This window comes from Micromys minutus (assembly GCF_963924665.1).
Source record: "Micromys minutus genome assembly, chromosome: 2".
NCBI classification, from domain to species: domain Eukaryota; kingdom Metazoa; phylum Chordata; class Mammalia; order Rodentia; family Muridae; genus Micromys; species Micromys minutus.
The window spans coordinates 90,120,903-90,140,046 of record NC_137971.1 but is presented as its reverse complement, the minus strand read 5'-3'; the positions used below and the strand labels follow the sequence as shown (position 1 = coordinate 90,140,046).

Sequence of the window (19,144 nt, the reverse complement as noted above, 5' to 3'; positions counted from 1 at the left end):
CTACAGTGTACTCAAAGACATAAAATGAATAAATAAATCTTTCTTTAAAAATTAATTAAATGGAGAGAGAGAGAGAGAGTGAAAGAGAGAATACACAAACACTGATGCTCATATTATAGCTTGGCCTCTTCCCATACAGCTCTGGTCCCCCTTGTATCATTCCTAGATCCATTACCCATCTTAGAATCGTGTTTATGGCCCTAGTTTTATACTGTTGTTTCCTAACTGACTTCTCTACCGTTTGTTCATCTGGTGGCTTAAAGTCATTACCAGAACCTCCATGGACTATTCCCCACCTCACCCCAGTGTTTGACAAACAGGCAAATGAAGTCCAACTTCTAAGCAAAAACTGTGAGGTAGAGAATTGCATCCTTCTGGGAACTCTGAGCTGTGAATTTGCTGGTAACTTTGGTGCTGGTCATAGGTCATAAGTCACACGGTAACTCTTCTAGCACTCAACAGCATTGACCTTAATTTTATGCCCAAGCTTGTCCTGGTACTGTCTGGACTAAGGAACTTGTTCACAGTTATGCACAGGCGCCCCCTGGAGACCACATTGCACTTACACCATTCAATCACAGGTCAGAGACTGGAAATATTTCCCCCCTGCAAACTGGCTTTCCAGACTTCCCCTCTCACTCCTCCTAACCCCTACCTCTGTGGGCTTAGGTGCACGGTCTCCTCTCTGCTCCTTTCCTGCCCTCTGCAAACCTCCACTAATCAGAGAGGTTATAGAGACTTCAGTCCAGCTTTATTTCCAAAAAAATTTAAGCTCTGAAAAATACAATCCTTTCCTTTTTTTGGTGTAGTCTTTTCAATTTTCAAAACCAGTAGCTTTCTTACTTCTTCCAGGAAAGACTGAACACAGTTCGGCAAAAGCCTTAGTGACTAGGACATCCTCTGGCATTGTGAGGTTCTATATTTAACCTGAACATTGATCCCACTATCCCTTGGGATAGCTATGTCTAACCTGCCCTAAAACTAGTCTGATTTCATTCATTCCTCCTGGGACTACTGAGTACTGGGTGTGCTGGGCCTGATGCTTTCGCTGCATACTACAAAGCAGAGAATGGATTCTCCCTCTCCTGGGATTTGAAGGCTTAGGAATAAAGCTTCAGGCCACTAAAAAGAGTTCACTGTCCCCTCCAACAGAAACATTTTCTCTTTTTAAAATTTATTTTCCAGATAGCATCTTAATTTTTATTTTATTTTCATATGTATATGTGTGTGCTTGTTTGTATGTGTACCATGTACATGCAGTTGCTTGAGGAGGCCAGACGGGGTGCTCGAACCCTGAGGTTGTAGTCATAGGCGGTTGTGAGCCCGAATATGAGTTCTAGGAACTACACTCTGGTCTTTTGAAATCTCTCTTCTGCTCCTAAACAACCCACTCTTATCTCCCTGAGTAGAAAAGAATTTACTCACATTTACAAAGCAGCAGTGTCTGCTGCTGTACTAAGCATTTGTTTACATTTCATTTAATCAAATAAATGTTATTTCGATCCTGTAGGTATATTTGGGTATATTTGTCCTTTCCAAATTCACGTACTGGAACTTTATTTCCCAATAAGGCAGAGGTTGGGGGTGGGACCTAATGGGGATGTTTTTTAGGACAATGTAGCTATAAAAAGAGCATGAAGAAACAGGTTCTCTCTCTTGTCTGCCATAGGAAAAGTGGTCCCTCCTCACCAGCACCAGGCACCAAAACCACTAGCACCTTGATCTTGGACTTTCCATCCTCCAGACCTGTGAGAAATACATTTCTTTTAAAATCATTTACCCCGGGTGTTTTGTTTTTGCTTCACAAATAGATGAAGCTGTTTGTCTTCTTTTATAATTGAGGGAACCAACATTAGGTATCTTAGTCAAATTACATTGTTAGCAACTGATGGATTCCTGGTTTAAAGTATGGCTTCCTGATTCCAGGCTGTGCTAAGTTTATGAAGGCACATGCTGGTACATATTTAACAGTTGTTCTCTGGGGGGAGAAAGCCCTGATATGTAATATTTCTGACTTCTGTGGTTTAAATTCTAGGAGAAAACTCTGATTTGTAACATTTGCTGACTTTTATGGTGTAAATTCTATCACAGTTTGTAAAAGTACATTTTATTTGACAGATATAATTGTCATCTTAGGGACTTCCTGCTGAATAAGCTCACCCTTTCTAGTTCTTTCTGAACTCTAGCTGGCTGGTTCAACTCAGTTATTCTGGCCCAAACTCTGCTCCATGCTGACTAATCCAAGCTGGCTTCTCTCTGCTTCTGACTGAATTGCTCTGCTTGGCATCAAACTAACTCTAGCACTTTGTTCTAGTCTTCTGGCTCCTTGTCATTCTGTCTTCACCTGCAACCTGTCTTTTTAAAACTGTGCTGGTGAAACTGCCTCCTCCCACACCACAACCAGCTGTGTCTGTATTCCGGGGGGGGGGGGATTAAAGGTGTGTAATAAGAGCATATCTAGCCAGATCACATAGACCTAAAAGGTCTTTGGATGTTATCCCTTGCTAGAGCAGCCATGTTGCTGGATTAAAACTCTTCTACAACAGTTGATCAAGCTACAAAATGTTTGGAACACAGAGGGAGGAAGAGAAACACCATAATAGAGTTCTATGTGGCCTTTCTACCCAAGAGACATACAGAAATTTAGGCACATGTGATTCGAACACATGTAATGGTAATAAGCCAGGCAGTAGGGGTTTCTTTTGCATATTTCTCAGCTTTAATTTTTAAAATAGATTTAATTTCAAAGTTATAGTTTAACTTTTTTTTTTTTTTTAAAAAGAGACAGTATGTAGCCCATGCTAGCCTCAAATTCGTGATTCTTTAGCTTTAGTCTCCTAAGTACTGAGCACACAGGTTGGGGTTTTGTTGTTTCGGTTTTGATTTGGTAGTTGTTTTGTTTTATTCTGTTTTTCAAGATGAGGTCTCTCTGTGTAGCCCCTGATGTCACAGAGCTCATTCTGTAGACCAGGCTGGCCTCAAATTCAGAGATCTACCTGCCTCTGCCTCCTGAGTGCTGGCATAAAAGACAAGCAGCACCATCACCTATCAGCTTGTGATATGACCAGAGGTCCCCAGGAAACCTAGGTGTCCATCAGCAAGGAAAACTTACACAAACTTTTGCTAACACATATTTTTAAAAACCCTAAATTTACCCTTAAAACAAAATTTAAAGCCTGGAGAAATAGCTGGGTATGGTGGTGGCACACACCTTTAATTATAGCACTTGAGTTGGAGGAGCTTTTTTGTGAATTTGAGGCCAGCCGAGTCTTTATAGGAAGTTGTGACACCTGACTACAGTTTAATATTGGCTGGCTTTTAGCAACCAGGTCTCAAAGTCCCTGACAATCACTTCTCATTAGGCAGAAATAAAGGAGCTACAGAATTTACTAGTCATATTATCTAATTGTGCAGAGAATTTTTTGGTTTTTGTACTGGAGAATTGAACCTGGAGTCTGACACACTCTAGGCAAGTATTCTACCTTTGAGCACAAACCCAGCCCTGGGATAAAGATTTCATCTGTTTTTCCTATTCCCCCACCACTGTATCTTCAGCACATGAAACAATGTCTAAAATACTGTTACATAAATATTAAATCCTGTCAGTTCTGCTTTGTAATTATACATGAACTCTGTATGTTGCTGGTCCTTTAATGGTATAAGCACCATGTTTTCTCACCGGCCCACTGAAGAACTCCTCCTGTTCTTCGGTAATCAGTCTGCCCTCTACATCCATTCTCACTGCCACGGTGACTCCAAAAGGATACCCGAGGTTACCTCTTCTTGCTTAAAAAGACTCATATATAGCTTTGTCATACACGCTCCACCACCACCACTTTTTTGAGGCAGGCTGGCCTGGAACTTGCTATGTGGACCAGACACAGACATAGAGATCCACCTGCCTCTACCTCCCAAGTGCAAGGACTAAAGGCATGTGCTGCCACACCTGGCTCTTCTCCCATTCTTGCAATATCTTCTCTAAAAACAAGGATCCAAGTGAAGGAAGCTTTTCTTCCACAGCATACTCCACACATCAGCACTTCTGTTGTTTTAAGACAGGGTCTAGATGTATGGCCTGTTACTCATGGTATAGCCTAGACTGGCCAGAGACATCAAGCAATCTGCCCATCCCAGCCTCCCACATGCTGAGAACTTGGGCTTGTAAAGACAAGACTATACATTGTTATTGTCTTTTGGGGGCTGAGTCTATATCCTGGAACTGTGGCCTAGAACTCACATAGATCCTCCTGCCCCTTGCTCCTGAGTGCTGAAATTAAAGGTACCCGCCATCATGCCCAGCAGTTTCTCCAGGGTTTTTTTGTTGTTATTGTTGTTTTGTATTTAAAGGTGCAAATAGGAAATTTAAAAATAGGTATCAGTAAAAAGTTAATGTAACTATTCCATGCAGACATGGAGGACAGGCAGGTTTCTCTGTAATGTTTTCTACTGAAAAGCTATGCTAAGCATTTGGAGCACACACTCCTTTGTATTTGTCCAATTTTTCCATAGGCTACATCCCTAGAATTGGAAGGCAACAGATGATTTTAAAGTACCCAGTGTTCCAGAGGAGTTTAGAGCTGTCAATCCCTTTCTTGTCTCCTCCCACCCCACTCTCCAGTCACCAGTTCATCTAACCATTCCTACCACTTCCGTCTTTCCAATGGTTTGCCGTTACACTTGGACCAAATTTGGCCTTAATTAAATCCAGCTCAGCTCTCCCTCTTCAACCTGCTTCTTTCCCTCTCTCCAACCACCATTCTGAAGCCACTTTGACTTCCTGCAGATTCCAAATCCATCCAGACCTCCTCTCTGGATATCTCTGACTCCTTTACTTACAATGGCTAGTCCCTTATCCACTCTTAACTTCTTCAGCAGGCGGATTAAGAGGCTTTCCCCGTTTCTCCCACTTAGCACTGTTTCTGTCCCTGCACTGTATTTCTCTCCTTCATACTTGATCTCGAGTTGTCATTGTACCTTTAGTTCTTTGTCACAGCATGCCTCCTTTCCCACTACTGTAACCCCCATAAGGACAGGACCATTTCTGCCTAGTTTTCCCAGGGCTCACTGTTCAAGTAGTGAGTGTCCAGTAACACATATGCCCATAGAGCAGAGATCTAAATCTGTGAGCACCGACTCCTTAGGGAGGTCACATATCAAATATTTCCATTATTATCCATAACAGTAGGAAAATTACAGCTGTGAAGTAGTGATGAAAAAAAATTTTTTTTGGCTGGAGGGGTCACCACAAATGGGGAACTGTATTAAAGGGTTGTTAGGAAGGTTGAGACCCACTGCCATGGAGGATGACTGAACAAGCAGGATTTGAGTTCATGCAGGACTACAAACTTTCTGATCTGTCCTCACGAAGGTTTCGCCCCATGTACATGAAGATCATTTGAGTCATACCAACTGAATCACGACATGAGCTCCGCAGTCGTAGAAACCATTTATACCTACTCAGACCTCTGATCAGAACTAGGTAGGAAATACCCAGGGTGGATCGATCTAGGAAGAACTAAGCGGCTTGTCTTTGAGACACCTCTTGCATGGCTCAGGAAGACCACCTAATCTAGAAACCAGCTCCAGGGTCCTGTTCTCTGGCTGGCATAGGGGATATTTAGAACTTCCTATCCAAGGAAGGCCACCTTTACTCCCACGTTACTTCCCTCTTTTGCTTTTAGGCATTCCAAAAGAGACTGAGGAACTTGGGAGCTCCCACTCTGTTGTAGCTGGTGCTTTGCTCTGAATGGAGGGAAGGAAGACTCTGCAGACACAGCCACTGCCTCTTTAGGACGGTGCATGGCCTGAGGTGGCGCTGCCCATCAGATCCAGGTGTGTACCCTGGAGAGAACACTGCCCTACAGTTTCAGGAAATGTCCCTCCACCTGCCTACCATGTCTCAACCGACAGGGATGGAGAGGCCCAGAGAGGTTAAGTATAACCAAGGTTTTCATGTGCTCCAAGTAGTACATCTTTAACCTCTGCAAAGACTTTGTGATGTTCATAGTGCCTCCAATCCAATGCCCAGGAATTATATTAGACAATATCTTCTCTCTCTCATAACCTCTCATGACCAACCTCCTCAGATCCATCCTCAGACCTTGTCTACCTTCTCTGCCAACCATCATGCTAGGTGCAAGGAGCTCAGGATGAAAGACACTGTAATCTACTGTTAGAGAATGACAGCCACAGATCCAGCTCTGCTCTTCAGTCAACGATGTGACCTATTCCTTTGAGGGCCAGTCTCCAGAAGAGAAAGAGAAATTGTAGTCCCTACCTCCCAGCTCACTGAATACTGCTTTAATTCTCTCTGGGATTAGCCATCCTACCCTGAGAGATTATAGCTCTGGAACACAATGTGAGAATCTCCATTCCACTGTGGGAAAAGGGCAGCAACCTTGGAGCACAGCAGTGGAAAGGGTGAGGGGTCCAGGCCTTTGGAATGACTTCTACCAGTAACCATGGAGCCTCTTACATCCAACCTCCACTTGGACAAGCCTCGGGGAATGTTTTCATATTTAAAGCCCTTGTAGCCGTGACTATGTACTGGATAAGAGTCATCTTTTCCCATTTTGTAATCCCATGAAGGGAGGGGGAGTCTGTTTCTACAGCACAGTGAAGAGATACAAGACCTAGGAAAGAGGAACTGGCAAGTGGCTGGAGTCCCAGAGATTTACTCTTTTTTGTCCTCGGAGCCTGAAGTGGTTTGTGTTTGTTTGCTTCTGTTGTTGTTTTACGCAAACCAGGAACTGGACTCCGTGGGTTATAAGAGAACACGAGGGCAGAAGGACATGTTGCGGGGCTTCAGGAGGCGTAGGAGGTAGAAATGATCAAGATACATTTTACACACATGGGACATTGTCAAAGAATAAGTAAAAATATTCTCTAGGGGCTAGAGAGATGGCTTAGCAGTTAGCCCCCTTTGCTCCTGAAGAGGGCCTCGGCCTGGTCCCCTTCACCCACGTGATGGCTAACAGCCATCTCTACTCACATCCGGGGCCTCTGACACTCTTCTGGGCTTCACAGGCACTGCATGCATGTAATGCACACAGATATGCAAACACAGTACCCACACTAACAAAATTAAAATGAACACTTAAAACAAGACAAAAACCATTAAAAATATTCTTTTAAAGTGTCTCTTGTTGCCGATACTGTGTCATCTGCCTGTCTTCTTGACCACCTTGTAGTCCACAGTAGATACTAACACCCCAACCCTTCAGAGACCCGCCCCACAAGAACCTAGCAAGAACACCGTGTGCGAACACATTTATTTAATATGGGGTGGGGTATTGCTGTCTCTGTCAGTGTGTATAGGGTGGTAGGGAGACAACCAGAGGGACTTCTGAAGTGAGAGGCTGTTCTGGCCCCAGGCTAGGGGTCAGAGGGCAGACCGAGGGTGTAAAAGGGGGTGTGTAAAGGGGTTAGGGTGAAGCTCTGCACACATCCTTGGGACCAGTCCAGGCCCACCCAGTCACCAAAGCAAGAACCGAATAAATAAAGTGCAACCGTGGGGATGGGGAGGAAGGGAAGGGCACTGGGCACACCCACGCCCACAGTCCACATTCAGTGCTGCTGGGTCTGGCCCACCTCTTAGCCAGACCCTCTTGTCCAATCACCCCTATGTCCGTCCCTCCATTAGCCAAGCAGGGCCCTTGTTCAGCTACTGGAGGTACCGATAGGCCTTAAAGCAGTGGTTGCCAGCGTCAGCCACTACCACGTGGCCATCCGAGGTCAATGCCAAGCCCTGCGGGCCATATAGTGGCTCTGCAGACGTGTTGATATAGGACAGGAAGGAACCAGAGCTGTCGAATACCTGGGGAAGACGTGGAGAATGCAAGCAGAAGTCAAGTCAGGCAGAGAAGAGTCTGTGCTGGGGAAGGACAGAGGCACAGAGAAAGCCTCGCTCTCAAGCTACCCCTGGGCCTAACTCACCTGTATGCGGCTATTGCCCCAGTCGGCCACGATGATGTTTCCATTGGAATCCACAGCTACTCCCGTGGGGGCATTGAACTGTCCGTTGCCCTCGCCATGCGAGCCAAATTTGAAGAGGAACTCTCCATCGGCACTGTATACCTGGTGGGGGAAGGGGCTAGGGACTGGGGACCTGACCTCAGGCAGAGGGCAAGGCCTTGGAGGGTGGGGCAAAGCTCCAAGGAGAATTCCCAGATCTGCACCTTAGCCCAGAAATTCTTCCCAGGGATCACACTCTGAATCCCACTGCCCAGTCGATGCTTCTCTGGGGGAATACTTCTCACTTCTCTACTTCAGCAGTGCCACCGGCCTGCTGGGACAGACCGTTCTCCATTCCACCTTCTTCTCAGCCTGACAGACACACACGTCCGTGGGTCTGTCTCAAGTCTGTCTTTCGTACACATACTGCTCTGCCTGTCTCAATGCCTGTGTGCTCTCCCTTCTCATCTAGACCGTCTCTCACTTTGCCTTAGGCAGAGTGACCTTTCTGAGATGCACAGGGGTTCCTCACACCCCTACCTGCAATTCCTTAAGCACTCCCCACAGCTCTTAAAGGGAGCCAGCCCCTTCACAGGGCGCACAGGTCTCAACCTCACCTTGCAGCAGCATACCTAGTTTGAAGTACCCATGGTTTCCAATGCATCATAAATGATACCAACTTCCATGCAGGTCTTTTCCTGCCTGTCTGCCTGCCTGCCTGTCTGTCTGCCTGCCTGTCTGTCTGTCTGTCTCTACCTGAGATATGGTAGCACATAACTTAAGTAGTCCTTGAATTCTTCATGTAGACAGAGGTGACCTTAAACTGTTGATCTCTGCCTCCACCTCCAAGTGCTGGGATTACTGCTGTACATCACCACACCTAACCTCTTTAGTGTCCTTCGCTTCAAACTCCCCCCCACTATTTTGTGGTTAATTCTACTGGTGCTTTAGGTCTTCCCTTATACCGAAGCCTTCTGCTCAGGCCTCCCACAGTTTCCTGTACCTATCCCAGAATCTATCACTTCAGACTGTAACTGCCTGGTCGTTACTCAAACCAAGAAGACAGGGAATGTGTTTGTTTTGCTTACATTGAATTCCCAGCTTCTAGCATAGCGCCTGGGACAGAGTAGCCATGCCATAAATGTTTATTGGTTCAGTGAAGGATTTCAAGGGGGGTTGAAGGAGGAGAGAAGGGAGAAGGGAGAAGGATGCTTTTTGAAGAGGAAGGGTGACTGGGACAGAGGTCACAGCGCGGGGAGGACACTGACCTTCACTGAGTGGTTATGGAAATCCGTCACTACAATCTCATTCTTGTTGTTCACAGCCACAAAGTGAGGCCCTGAGAACAGAAAGGGGGGGGGGGGTGGGTTCCAAAGCCTTAAGCTGAGACACTGTCAGGTGAGGAGTAGGATCTCTGGGAGGCGTGAGACACTCCGTCTCTGGGAGGATGGAGCTAGGTAATAGGTAAGGGGAATCAGGGTCAAGATATAGAAGGGTCTTTACATCTGCAGGACCCTGGGAAGTTCTATGGAACTGGAGCATCTCAGTCTGGATCTTGGGGTTGTTTCCTTATACCTGCAAAGTGGCGGTCAGTGGCCCCACGGCCTCCAAAACGCCCAACAAGCTTGCCATTGGGCTGGAAGGTGAAGACACAGCAGGATTTGTTATCCACCACAATGATATGTCCATTCCGGTCCACAGCCACTCCCTTGGGTCCCATAAGGCGGCCAGCTCCAATCTTGGTCTGTAGGAAAGGCATACCATAAGGACTTTATCCCGACTAGTATAGAAGGGAGTAAAGTCTTGGCCTGGAATCAAAGCAGATCTTGAGCTGGTGACAGACCACTTCAGGGCCTGACCTAGTAGCATAGCCCTCTGAGCAGGTTGCTAGGGGTTCAGAGTACAGCAACAGCAAGCTTCTCACCTTGAACTTGCCCTCAGGAGAGAAGATGCTGACCCAACGGTTGTCATAGTCTGCCACAATAATGTCTCCATTGGTGTCCACTGCCACACCCGTAGGACGCTGTAGTTGCCCAGGTGAGCGCCCACGGACCCCAAATCGGAACTTGAACTGGCCCTCATTGGAGAAAACCTGGAGTAGAGGAGCAAGGGAGGGTGCAGGGAGGAGGGGAACACTGTGGGTACAAAGGAAAGGGCTCTGGATCCTAACAAGGTCCCATTTATTCAGCCACTCAACAAGTATTGTGCTGACAGAATGCCGGGGCAGAGAGAGATCTCGTGAGAGCTACCTTAAGGACATGCAGTAGAGGTGTGAGGGGTGTGAAAACACAAAAGGAACCAAGGGTATGGTGGGAAAAGGCACCAAGAGAAGAGGTATGTGAGCCAACAGCCAACAAAGATATCAACTGATGAACCATCCACAACAATCTGTGAAAGGTACAGAAGCTAACTAGCACGAGCCCAGTTTGAGGACCTCACTGGTGTGGCTCGAGGAGTCAACAGGAACTACATTTACCCTGGCTATACTTAAGAGCCACTGACAATCTGTGGCCAGAGAAGCAACACGATCAGATTTGCTTGTACAGAAATAGTCTAACAGGACTGGAAGCTAGCCAACCAGTTAGAAGCAGAAACAGGAATCTAGATGAAAAACCACGAAGGTTTGGACCAAGGAGACAACCTAGAGGGAAGCAGATGGATTCAAGAGAAATACAGGAGAAAGGCCCAACAGAATTTCCCAGCCAACTGGAAAGGGGTAGGTAAGGAGAGTCGACAAGAATTGTTCTACTCGGGCTGATAAACAAGGCAACTCTATGGACAGAATGCATCCCCTTTTAAGGATTTTATTTTATATACATGGTGTTTTGCCTTCCTGCATCTCTATAAGCCATCACTGCAGGTGTCCATGGAGGCCAGAAGAGGGCAGAATTGGAGTAGTAGATATTGGGAGCTGCCACATGGTTGCTGGGAATTGAACCCTGCCCCCCTGGAACAGCAGCCAGTGCTCTTAACCACTGAGCTGACTCTCCAGCTCTCTAGAATGAATCTTCCTTCCTTCCTTCCTTCCTTTCTTTCTTTTTAGATTTATTTATTTTATACATGAGTACACTGTCGCTGTCTTCAGATCCACCAGAAGAGGGCGTCAGATCTCATTACAGATGCCTGTGAACCACCATGTAGTTGCTGGAAATTGAACTGAGGACCTCTGGAAGAGCAGTCAGTGCCCTTAACCACTGAGCCACCTCTCCAGCCCAGAATGAATCTTCCAATCTCCCCTTTCCACCTTAGCCTCACAAGATGCTAAGATCTCTTCATTCTAATGTGTCTCTTTTAATCTTCCCCTTCTTAGATTACAGCTTCTAATTTAACAGCTCCATTACTCATTGCAGAATTCTCATACACTCCACTTTGTTATAGCCTCTGGGGACACAAGATGGATGGATCAGAGCCAAGAGGCTACCACAGAGAGCTCAAGTTTCTGAGCCTTGGACTTGATGTTCAGTTCAGCCCTGCTCTTCCCCTTGTGGGCTGAGTCACCCAGGGACAGGTCTCCCAGATCTGTCTGATCACAGCACGTCACTTCTCCTGACAGGGACTTGTAGCAAGCCTTCACCTGGTCAGCCAGCATAGCACTTGGGATCTGCAGTGGTGCTATGGAAAGTCAGAATTGTCAGCAAAAGAAAGGAAGTACCAGAGGGTAAAGACCGGAGGTGACAGGACTAAAAAGAGCAGGTAGGTCAGCAGTGAGGTGGTCCATGACCCTCCCACTGCTAGCAGCTTCGATTCAGACTCACAGTGAGGTTTGGGAAGCCTCACTCTTCCCAGTCTTTCTCACACCCCCTATTAGAACTGGCCAACTCCTATTTATCTTTAGAATTCTAAATTTCCAGGTCACTTCTTCAGAATTTCCACTTTGTTCAAATCAATACATGCATGTAGTTAGGGCTCCACAGTATGCACTTTATAGCTTTCTTTGTAACAACTGTCCCTTTGTAGCCGTATCTGTGACCTGCCCCTTCTAAGGATGCAAGCCCTGCTTGGAGCTGGTGCTGCGTCTGTTTTGTCTGCCACTGCATTTCCAGCCGTGTGTAGCTTCTGGCATTCGCTGGGCATTCAACCAAAAAAAGAACCCCCGATTCAATCTCAGGCCTGAACTCAATGGACAGATCCATTTGGAAACCACACAGCAGCCTCAAAACTCAATAGGGATAAAAGTGAACTCTTCAACTTAAAAGGGGCCTGCTTCTTAATGGGAACACTATGCATGCAGCCCACCAAGTCCCTTCCCCTCCATTCCATCCCTCTTTATCATGACATTTGGTACTCAGTAAAAGCTGGCACACTGTTTCCTTCACAGCACTAAAACTTGCTGGACTCTTTAGTTCGGCCTCTACATCTCTCTGGGCAACATTGGATCTCTGACTTCAAGGATCTCAGTGCAAATGACAATGAAAAGAGACAATAGACAAAACCAAAAAAACCAACCCAGAGAAGGAAACGTATGAAAAGCACTACAGCTAAGGGCTGGAGAGGTCAGAGGAGAATGTGATCAGCACACAGCACAAAGGGTGTCCCCAGAAAGAGCTCATGACGTTTTTGGACTAAGATAATGATTATTCAACGCCAACTATTTACAAATTAAGTTCGTCATTCAAAATCACAAAGTGTTTTCTTGCTGGTGTGTGTGTGTGTGTGTGTGTGCACTCTGTCAGCAGGATTCCACCTTGCCTGACTGAATAAGCTCACAAGAATCCCCAGCCTCATGAGCAAAAGTCGGGGGTGTGTGGCTGTCATATCTTATCATATACTGAGTAGCCCAGTGTAAGAGGCAAGCACTCAGCTTTGGAATCCAAGAAGCTTCCAGCAGCTATGATGTCAGGATGGACTTGGGAATGAAGAGTGAACATGGACTGATACAGAATAGCAGGTGTCTGGAAGAAAGGACTATGCCAGGTCTCCCTCACAGCCCTTCACTAGACGGTCAAGCAGCACCAGCGTTTCTGCATGTGTGGTAAGTACCCAAGTGTTTGCACAACATGGCAGAGGGCCTCAAATCTCAACCTTTGTGCTAGTAAGCATTTCCAGCTTAAAGGGAAGGAGGAGTGGGGTTAAAGGTGATCCTGAGTAGGATCCCAGCATTACACCAGAGCTCCCAAGTTTCCCTTCATCATCTAGGCTGGCCCCAAATCCCTTCCTGGGTTTCTCTGTTCCTCCACTCTAAGAAAAACTGAGCCAGCAGGCTTGATAACCTGGCTGCAAGAGCTTCTGCTAGGTGGAGTGGGGACAGGAAGCTGAGGACAGTGACAAGAAAGGCAGAGCTGGATTTGTGACAAGACTATCCAGGCAGGGTCAAAACTTTTAAAGCTGTTTTAAAATAAGGATCTTCAGGGTTAAGATTTAGCTGCCCAATAATACATTTCTAAGAACAATAGCAAATCGCACATGGTAAAATCAAAATTCTATAATCATTTCTTAAACAATTTACAATCTGACTTCAGCCACCTCATGCTTTGAATAACAAGCTTCTTGGAGCCAGGATAGGATGGGAGCTTCCCGCTCTGGCACTTTCCCACCTCCTTGTTGACTTTGTTTACAGCCCATACCCAGACAATGATCTATTTAACAACAGCTAGGTGTTAGGTATAGTACATTTAATACTCTCAACAAGCCTGAGAAATGTGTTTCCTAATTTTACACATTAGTTAACTACAGTGCCAAGAGGTCACATGACTTGCTAGTACAGGGACAGCCAGGATTCAAGCTGAGGTATCTGGTTTCAGGGCCTAGGCACTCAATCACTACACTATCTACCACGCATGCCCACTGTGTTAGGATCAGTGCGTTCTGCAAGGGATGTAAAGAAAGGAAGCCATGTTTCCTGGTTGTAGCAAGGAGCTAGATACATCAGAGACTGAACTCTGAGTATGACTGGCATCTAAATCAGTTTCAAGAGTACAAGCAAAGGAAAAACAGGTCCCGAACCACTCAGGTTGTGCCTCTTGCTGATGAAAGGCACTCTAGCCAAGCAGATGGCTGCATTCTCCAGGCAGGATAACATGCTCTGGAGCCAGGTCGGAACGCTTGCAGATAGCTGGGAAGGGCAGATCTCTAACCTAAACACCAAGACAAAGGACACCGGCAAGCAGAAAGCTCAAGAACAGACAGAGAGGAAGAGTGGAGCCGCCGATCCAGGAGTAACCTCAGTATGGCTGGAAAGGAAAGGCCACAGCACAGGAATCCTGGCCCTGACTGAAGGTCCAGCACTATTCTGGCCTGGGTGGGCAAGCGGTGCTTTGATTCACTGCTCTTTAATGACGGTACCGACTATGGGCTTCATCTTCCAGAGAGTGACCTGGAAGGCCATAGAGCGTGAGCTGTTCCTGGTACGGAAGGAGCTAGGCAAACAGGCTTACCTGAATACATTGGTTGTTGCTGTCTGCTACCACTATGCGGCCACTGCTAGCAGCGGACACACCTTGTAAATTGGTGAATTCACCCTTCTCCCTTCCACGACTGCCTGTGGGTAAGAGGTGAGAAGGAAAACATGAATGAATGAATGCTGAGATTCGTTAGAGCCTTGCTTCCCCCCTCTCCAAGCCCCCCGCCTGAACAAGCTCCCACCATCCTTCCCTGGGCCCCCACCAGCTTCTCCCTTCAACCTTCATTTAACTCTGCCCTTAGCCTTCATTTAGCTCTGTGCTTGGCCCCACCCCCTACCAACACGAAAGACGAGTTCATCCTCAATGGGATTGTCCTTCCGTTTGCCTCCAGTGCTGTACATGGAGCTCGGCCTCCGCACTGCCTTCTGGCGCACGTGACTGCCAGGACCACCGGGAGACTTGACCCTGCGCTTCACATCATCTGGGGAAGGTGGCAGGTCCCCGGGTCTCAGGGCACGCACCCGGAAAGGGCTGCCACGCACCGGCTGTCCATAGAGCAGCACTGAGAGGAGCAGGTCACCTTCTGTACGAGCGGTGTACACCAGCTCATACGTGCCATTTTTGTGGTCCACCACGGGTACTGCAAGGCGCACGCCATCGGGGCCAGTGATCTCTGCACACAGCTCTGCGCTGCCTGTGCGCACCAGCCGCCCATCCTTGTCTTTGGTGGTGACAGTGAGCGAAGCAGGCTGGCCAACCAGTGCCTGGCGCAGGCCCTCGCCGGTGGCCACTGTCTCGTGTGCAGTAGCACTGGTGGTGAGCAGTGCACCCAGGTTGAGCACTGATCTCCGCAACCCGTCTACTTCAAGGACCAGTTCCAGCTGCGCATTCTCGTGTGGCCTTTCTGGGAAGGCCTGAGCTGCCAGAGCAGCCAGCCTCTCCCGCATGTGCTTTCTCACCAGCAGGACCTCAGGGGCAGAGCCCAGTCTCAGTGCCTGCTCTGCAAAGCTGCAGCTGCTGCCAATGTGCTCCTGACCCTGGCGCAGTGTGTCTAACTGTGTCTGCAACACCTGTTGAAGAAGAAGAGAAGCTGCTCAGCGTGCAGACTGGCAAAAGAGAAAGGCTCGGGGATTACTGATGAGCTTGGAGCATCATGGCAGGAAGGAAATACACCGAAGAGATCCATGTGGACAGGGAGACATAATCTCAGCAATGACAGACCATGTGGACAGAGACATGACCTCAGCAATGACAGACCATGTGGACAGGGAGACATGACCTCAGCAATGACAGACCATGTGGACAGGGAGACATGATCTCAGCAATGACAGACCATGTGGACAGAGACATGACCTCAGCAATGACAGACCATGTGGACAGGGAGAGATGACCACAGCAATGACAGACCATGTGGACAGGGGGACATGACCACAGCAATGACAGACCATGTGGACAGGGGGACATGACCTCAGCAATGACAGACCATGTGGACAGGGAGACATGACCACGGCAATGACAGACCATGTGGACAGGGAGACATGACCACGGCAATGACAGACCATGTGGACAGGGAGACACGACCACAGCAATGACAGACCATGTGGACAGGGAGACATGACCACAGCAATGACAGACCACGTGGACAGGGAGACATGACCTCAGCAATGACAGACCATGTGAACAGGGAGACATGACCTCAGCAATGACAGACCATGTGGACAGGGAGACATGACCTCAGCAATGACAGACCATGTGGACAGGGAGACATGACCTCAGCAATGACAGACCATGTGGACAGGGATACATGACCACAGCAATGACAGACCATGTGGACAGGGAGACATGACCACAGCAATGACAGACCATGTGGACAGGGAGACATGACCTCAGCAATGACAGACCATGCCAAGAAGCAAAACGCAGACTGGAATAAAGGAAAACCTTATGTGGACAATGGAGGCATCGTCACAGACCCTGGTTAGCAAAGGTGACCCGACGCACCTTCTGCTTGGCCCCACAAATGCTCTCCAAGTCGCTGACCAGAGCCTGCTTGCGCTGCTGCAGAGCCTGCTCCAGGTCCTCAAAGGCTGCACTTATCTGGGCCAGGGCCTCCGCCTTGCGCTCTTGCAGCTGCTGGCTGATGCCCCCAACCAAGGCGATAGCTGCAGACAGCTGTGGCAATCTGAGGAGGTGAAACATCTCATACCAGGATGGCTGGAGGGTGTCCTGGCCAAATCAGGCCTTTTCAAAGAGCGCCTCACTGTCACCCTCTGGGAGATCCCCTCCTTGACCTTCTACTTCTGCCTTTCCCAGACCCCCCTCTCTCCCCTCCCCGGGGCCCCTGCCCTGTCCCTGCTGAGGCGCCAGTCCCTAGAGGATGCCTACCGGCCACGCACAGCTTCAAGCTGGCGCTGCAGAGCTGCCTTGTGCTGCTCCACCACGTCCCGCAGCAGCACCGTGCCGTGTTCGCGGTGCTCCCCTTCGCGGCACTCACCACACATGGCTGTCTCACAGGCCTCACAGTAAAACTCCATCGTCTGGTGGTACAAGGGCTCCTGTGAGGCGACAGCCGCACTACACTTCTTTGTCCCCTCCCCTCTGGCCCTCTTCACCCCTGCAGAACCCCTCACCCACCACAACCCTACCCTTTCCACCTCTCCTTCTCCTCCCACCCCAAGTCCTGGCCTCACTGGGCCTCGCTTGGGCCCACCTTGCCTTCATGGTTGGGGCAGGAGAGAGGGCGGCCAGCCACTGCGCTGAGGGGGTGGGGGTCTTCAGGGTCGTGGGCCCCATCAGGTGCCTGCTGCATGGCCTCCATGAGGCTGCTGATGAAGAAGTTGTTTTGTAGGGCCGAGACACCCTGCTCTGGGAGGATAGATGTCTGCCGGCACACTGGACATGAAAGTGTCAGGCTCTGAGGAGGGATGTAGTTCTGGAGGCATCTGGCCAAAGAGAAGGGAAAGTCAAAGGGGGAGTGGCCAAAGCGCCCCCCCCCCCCCCCCGTAAATGCCTCAACCCCTTTCCATGGGTGTACGACTAAGATTTCATTTTGAAGCATCTTAGTGTGGCCCGCTCAGGTGTCATCCACCTGATGGTGGTAAAAGGCCTCCAGGACTGAGCAGAAATTCATCCCTGGTCTCTCTAAGAACAGACGTCTACATTCCTCCGCTTGAACAAACAGAGGCTCACCTTTCCACAGGTGTTTACCAAACCTCCTCAAGAAAATATGTAACAAGCCCTCATCCTGCTAGTCCTGGCCCCTTTAACTCATTAAACATTTACCAACTGCTTATTCCTGTTAAATCTGTGCCAAGCTCTGGGGATAAAAAAATAAAGCACAGTGCCAGCCTTTAAAATAGTTCTAGTCTTCAGAGGGAAAAGCAAAGACATAGAATTAGAGTTTAAAGGTTAAAGACATTGGTCCTATAGCTAGTGTGATTCAGCCCAATTTCCAGGCCAGGGACCTAATCCACTTGTGACCCCTGACAAGTCACTCTCACGAACCAAGGAGTCTCCCCTTATAAAATGGAGTCAGTACAGAATTTGGTCCCACATGGGACGAGACTTAAGGTGTGGCCCACAAAGGCACAATGCACAAAGAGCGCAGGAGATGGGGAAGTGCACATGTCACAGGTGGGTGGAGAAGAGGCCAGGAGCTGCTTCAGAGGTAAAGGACATCTGTGGAGAAGTAACTGTTGGGCCAAGCAGAGAAAGGTGGAGGGAGGAGAAGAAGGGTACAGAAAGCACCTTAGCAGCCTAGAGACAGCAGGGATGAGGAGAGAAGAGGAGGAGCCTAGCCATGGATCCCAGCAGTGGCGGGCAGCCACAGGAGGGCGAATCTGAGGAGGATATGACAGCAGATAAGGCAGTGGCACCATCACAGAGTTTACCAAATAATGTGTGTTGGATGCTATGCTTTGTACTTCATGTGACGGGGCACAGTAAGTGGTCAGGGTAATCAAGCTAGTGAGCACTGGAGTCTAGATGTAAGTGCAAAGCAGGTGTGTGTTTAGCCAACACACAATTCCAGGCAGGAGGTGAGAGAGACTGGATTTGAGGTATTTGTGGAAACATTTAGATGGAAGAGACATGGCTAGGTGTGGCAGCACACGCCTATCATCCCAGCACTCTGGAGTCGGAGTAAGAGGACTGTCTCCATTACATGATCAGCCTGAGCTATGCCATGAGACCCAGCTGGGGTTGGTGTGGAAGATCAGATATTGGGAGTAAGGGAGAGGAGAAGCAGTCAGTGGTGAGTAGGTATGGAGAGTAAGGGAAACCAGTCTTAACTGGCTCCCTGCCTCCTAGCTTAGGAATCTCAGACAATAATGGTGGCACCCATTAAAATGAAAACACACACAAGTACAGCACTGGTGGGAAGTGGGGTTAGGAGACAGAATGGGGGGGGGTGGCAATCAACATTAGCCAAGACAGAGGAAGACAGCGGAGAAGATGTAGAAACTGGTAAGAGAGAGACAAAGAATTCAGCGAAGATGAACGTGAAGAGCAGAGGGCATGAGGCATGGGCCGAGAGGCTGGAGGAATGACTGTGTCCAGTCACCGACGTGGGTCTGGAGGAGGGAATGACTCATAGGGTGGGAAGTGGCTCAGGAGTGGAAAGTGTCCACTGCATTTGGCAAACATGAGGGGACTTTTCTCTGGGAAGGCGACAGCAACTGCTGCTGTGGGGTGGGGGTTTGGGGGACGGAGAGTCTGAATGATTCAAGTTGAAGGGTGGAGGGGAGCTGGGCAGTTGAGTGGAAAGGGACTGAAGGACTGGATGGTGTCACAAGGAGACAAGAGGATAGTTTTTCTCTGCTAATACGGGGTGCTTTTTAAATTTTGCAGTC

At 48.4% G+C, this 19,144-nt stretch overlaps 1 protein-coding gene across 4 annotated transcripts in view; it reads right to left on the bottom strand.

Moving 5' to 3' along the window:
* Positions 1 to 7,290: 7,290 nt before the first annotated feature.
* TRIM3 (tripartite motif containing 3) overlaps positions 7,291 to 19,144 on the bottom strand; it is a 26,164-nt gene continuing 14,310 nt past the window's right edge. For 3 of the 4 annotated variants that reach the window (XM_080912527.1, XM_080912525.1, XM_080912526.1), the window contains exons 3-12: positions 17,005 to 17,236; positions 16,680 to 16,849; positions 16,296 to 16,476; positions 14,632 to 15,364; positions 14,328 to 14,431; positions 9,878 to 10,045; positions 9,529 to 9,697; positions 9,222 to 9,292; positions 7,936 to 8,076; positions 7,291 to 7,816 (exon numbers count right to left, since the gene is read on the bottom strand). In XM_080912527.1, the coding sequence (XP_080768653.1) occupies positions 7,664 to 7,816; positions 7,936 to 8,076; positions 9,222 to 9,292; positions 9,529 to 9,697; positions 9,878 to 10,045; positions 14,328 to 14,431; positions 14,632 to 15,364; positions 16,296 to 16,476; positions 16,680 to 16,849; positions 17,005 to 17,236 (2,122 nt within the window). In that variant the 3' untranslated portion in view covers positions 7,291 to 7,663. The remainder of the gene's footprint in view (positions 7,817 to 7,935; positions 8,077 to 9,221; positions 9,293 to 9,528; positions 9,698 to 9,877; positions 10,046 to 14,327; positions 14,432 to 14,631; positions 15,365 to 16,295; positions 16,477 to 16,679; positions 16,850 to 17,004; positions 17,237 to 19,144) is intronic. The other variant, XM_080912528.1, reaches the window with a different exon arrangement.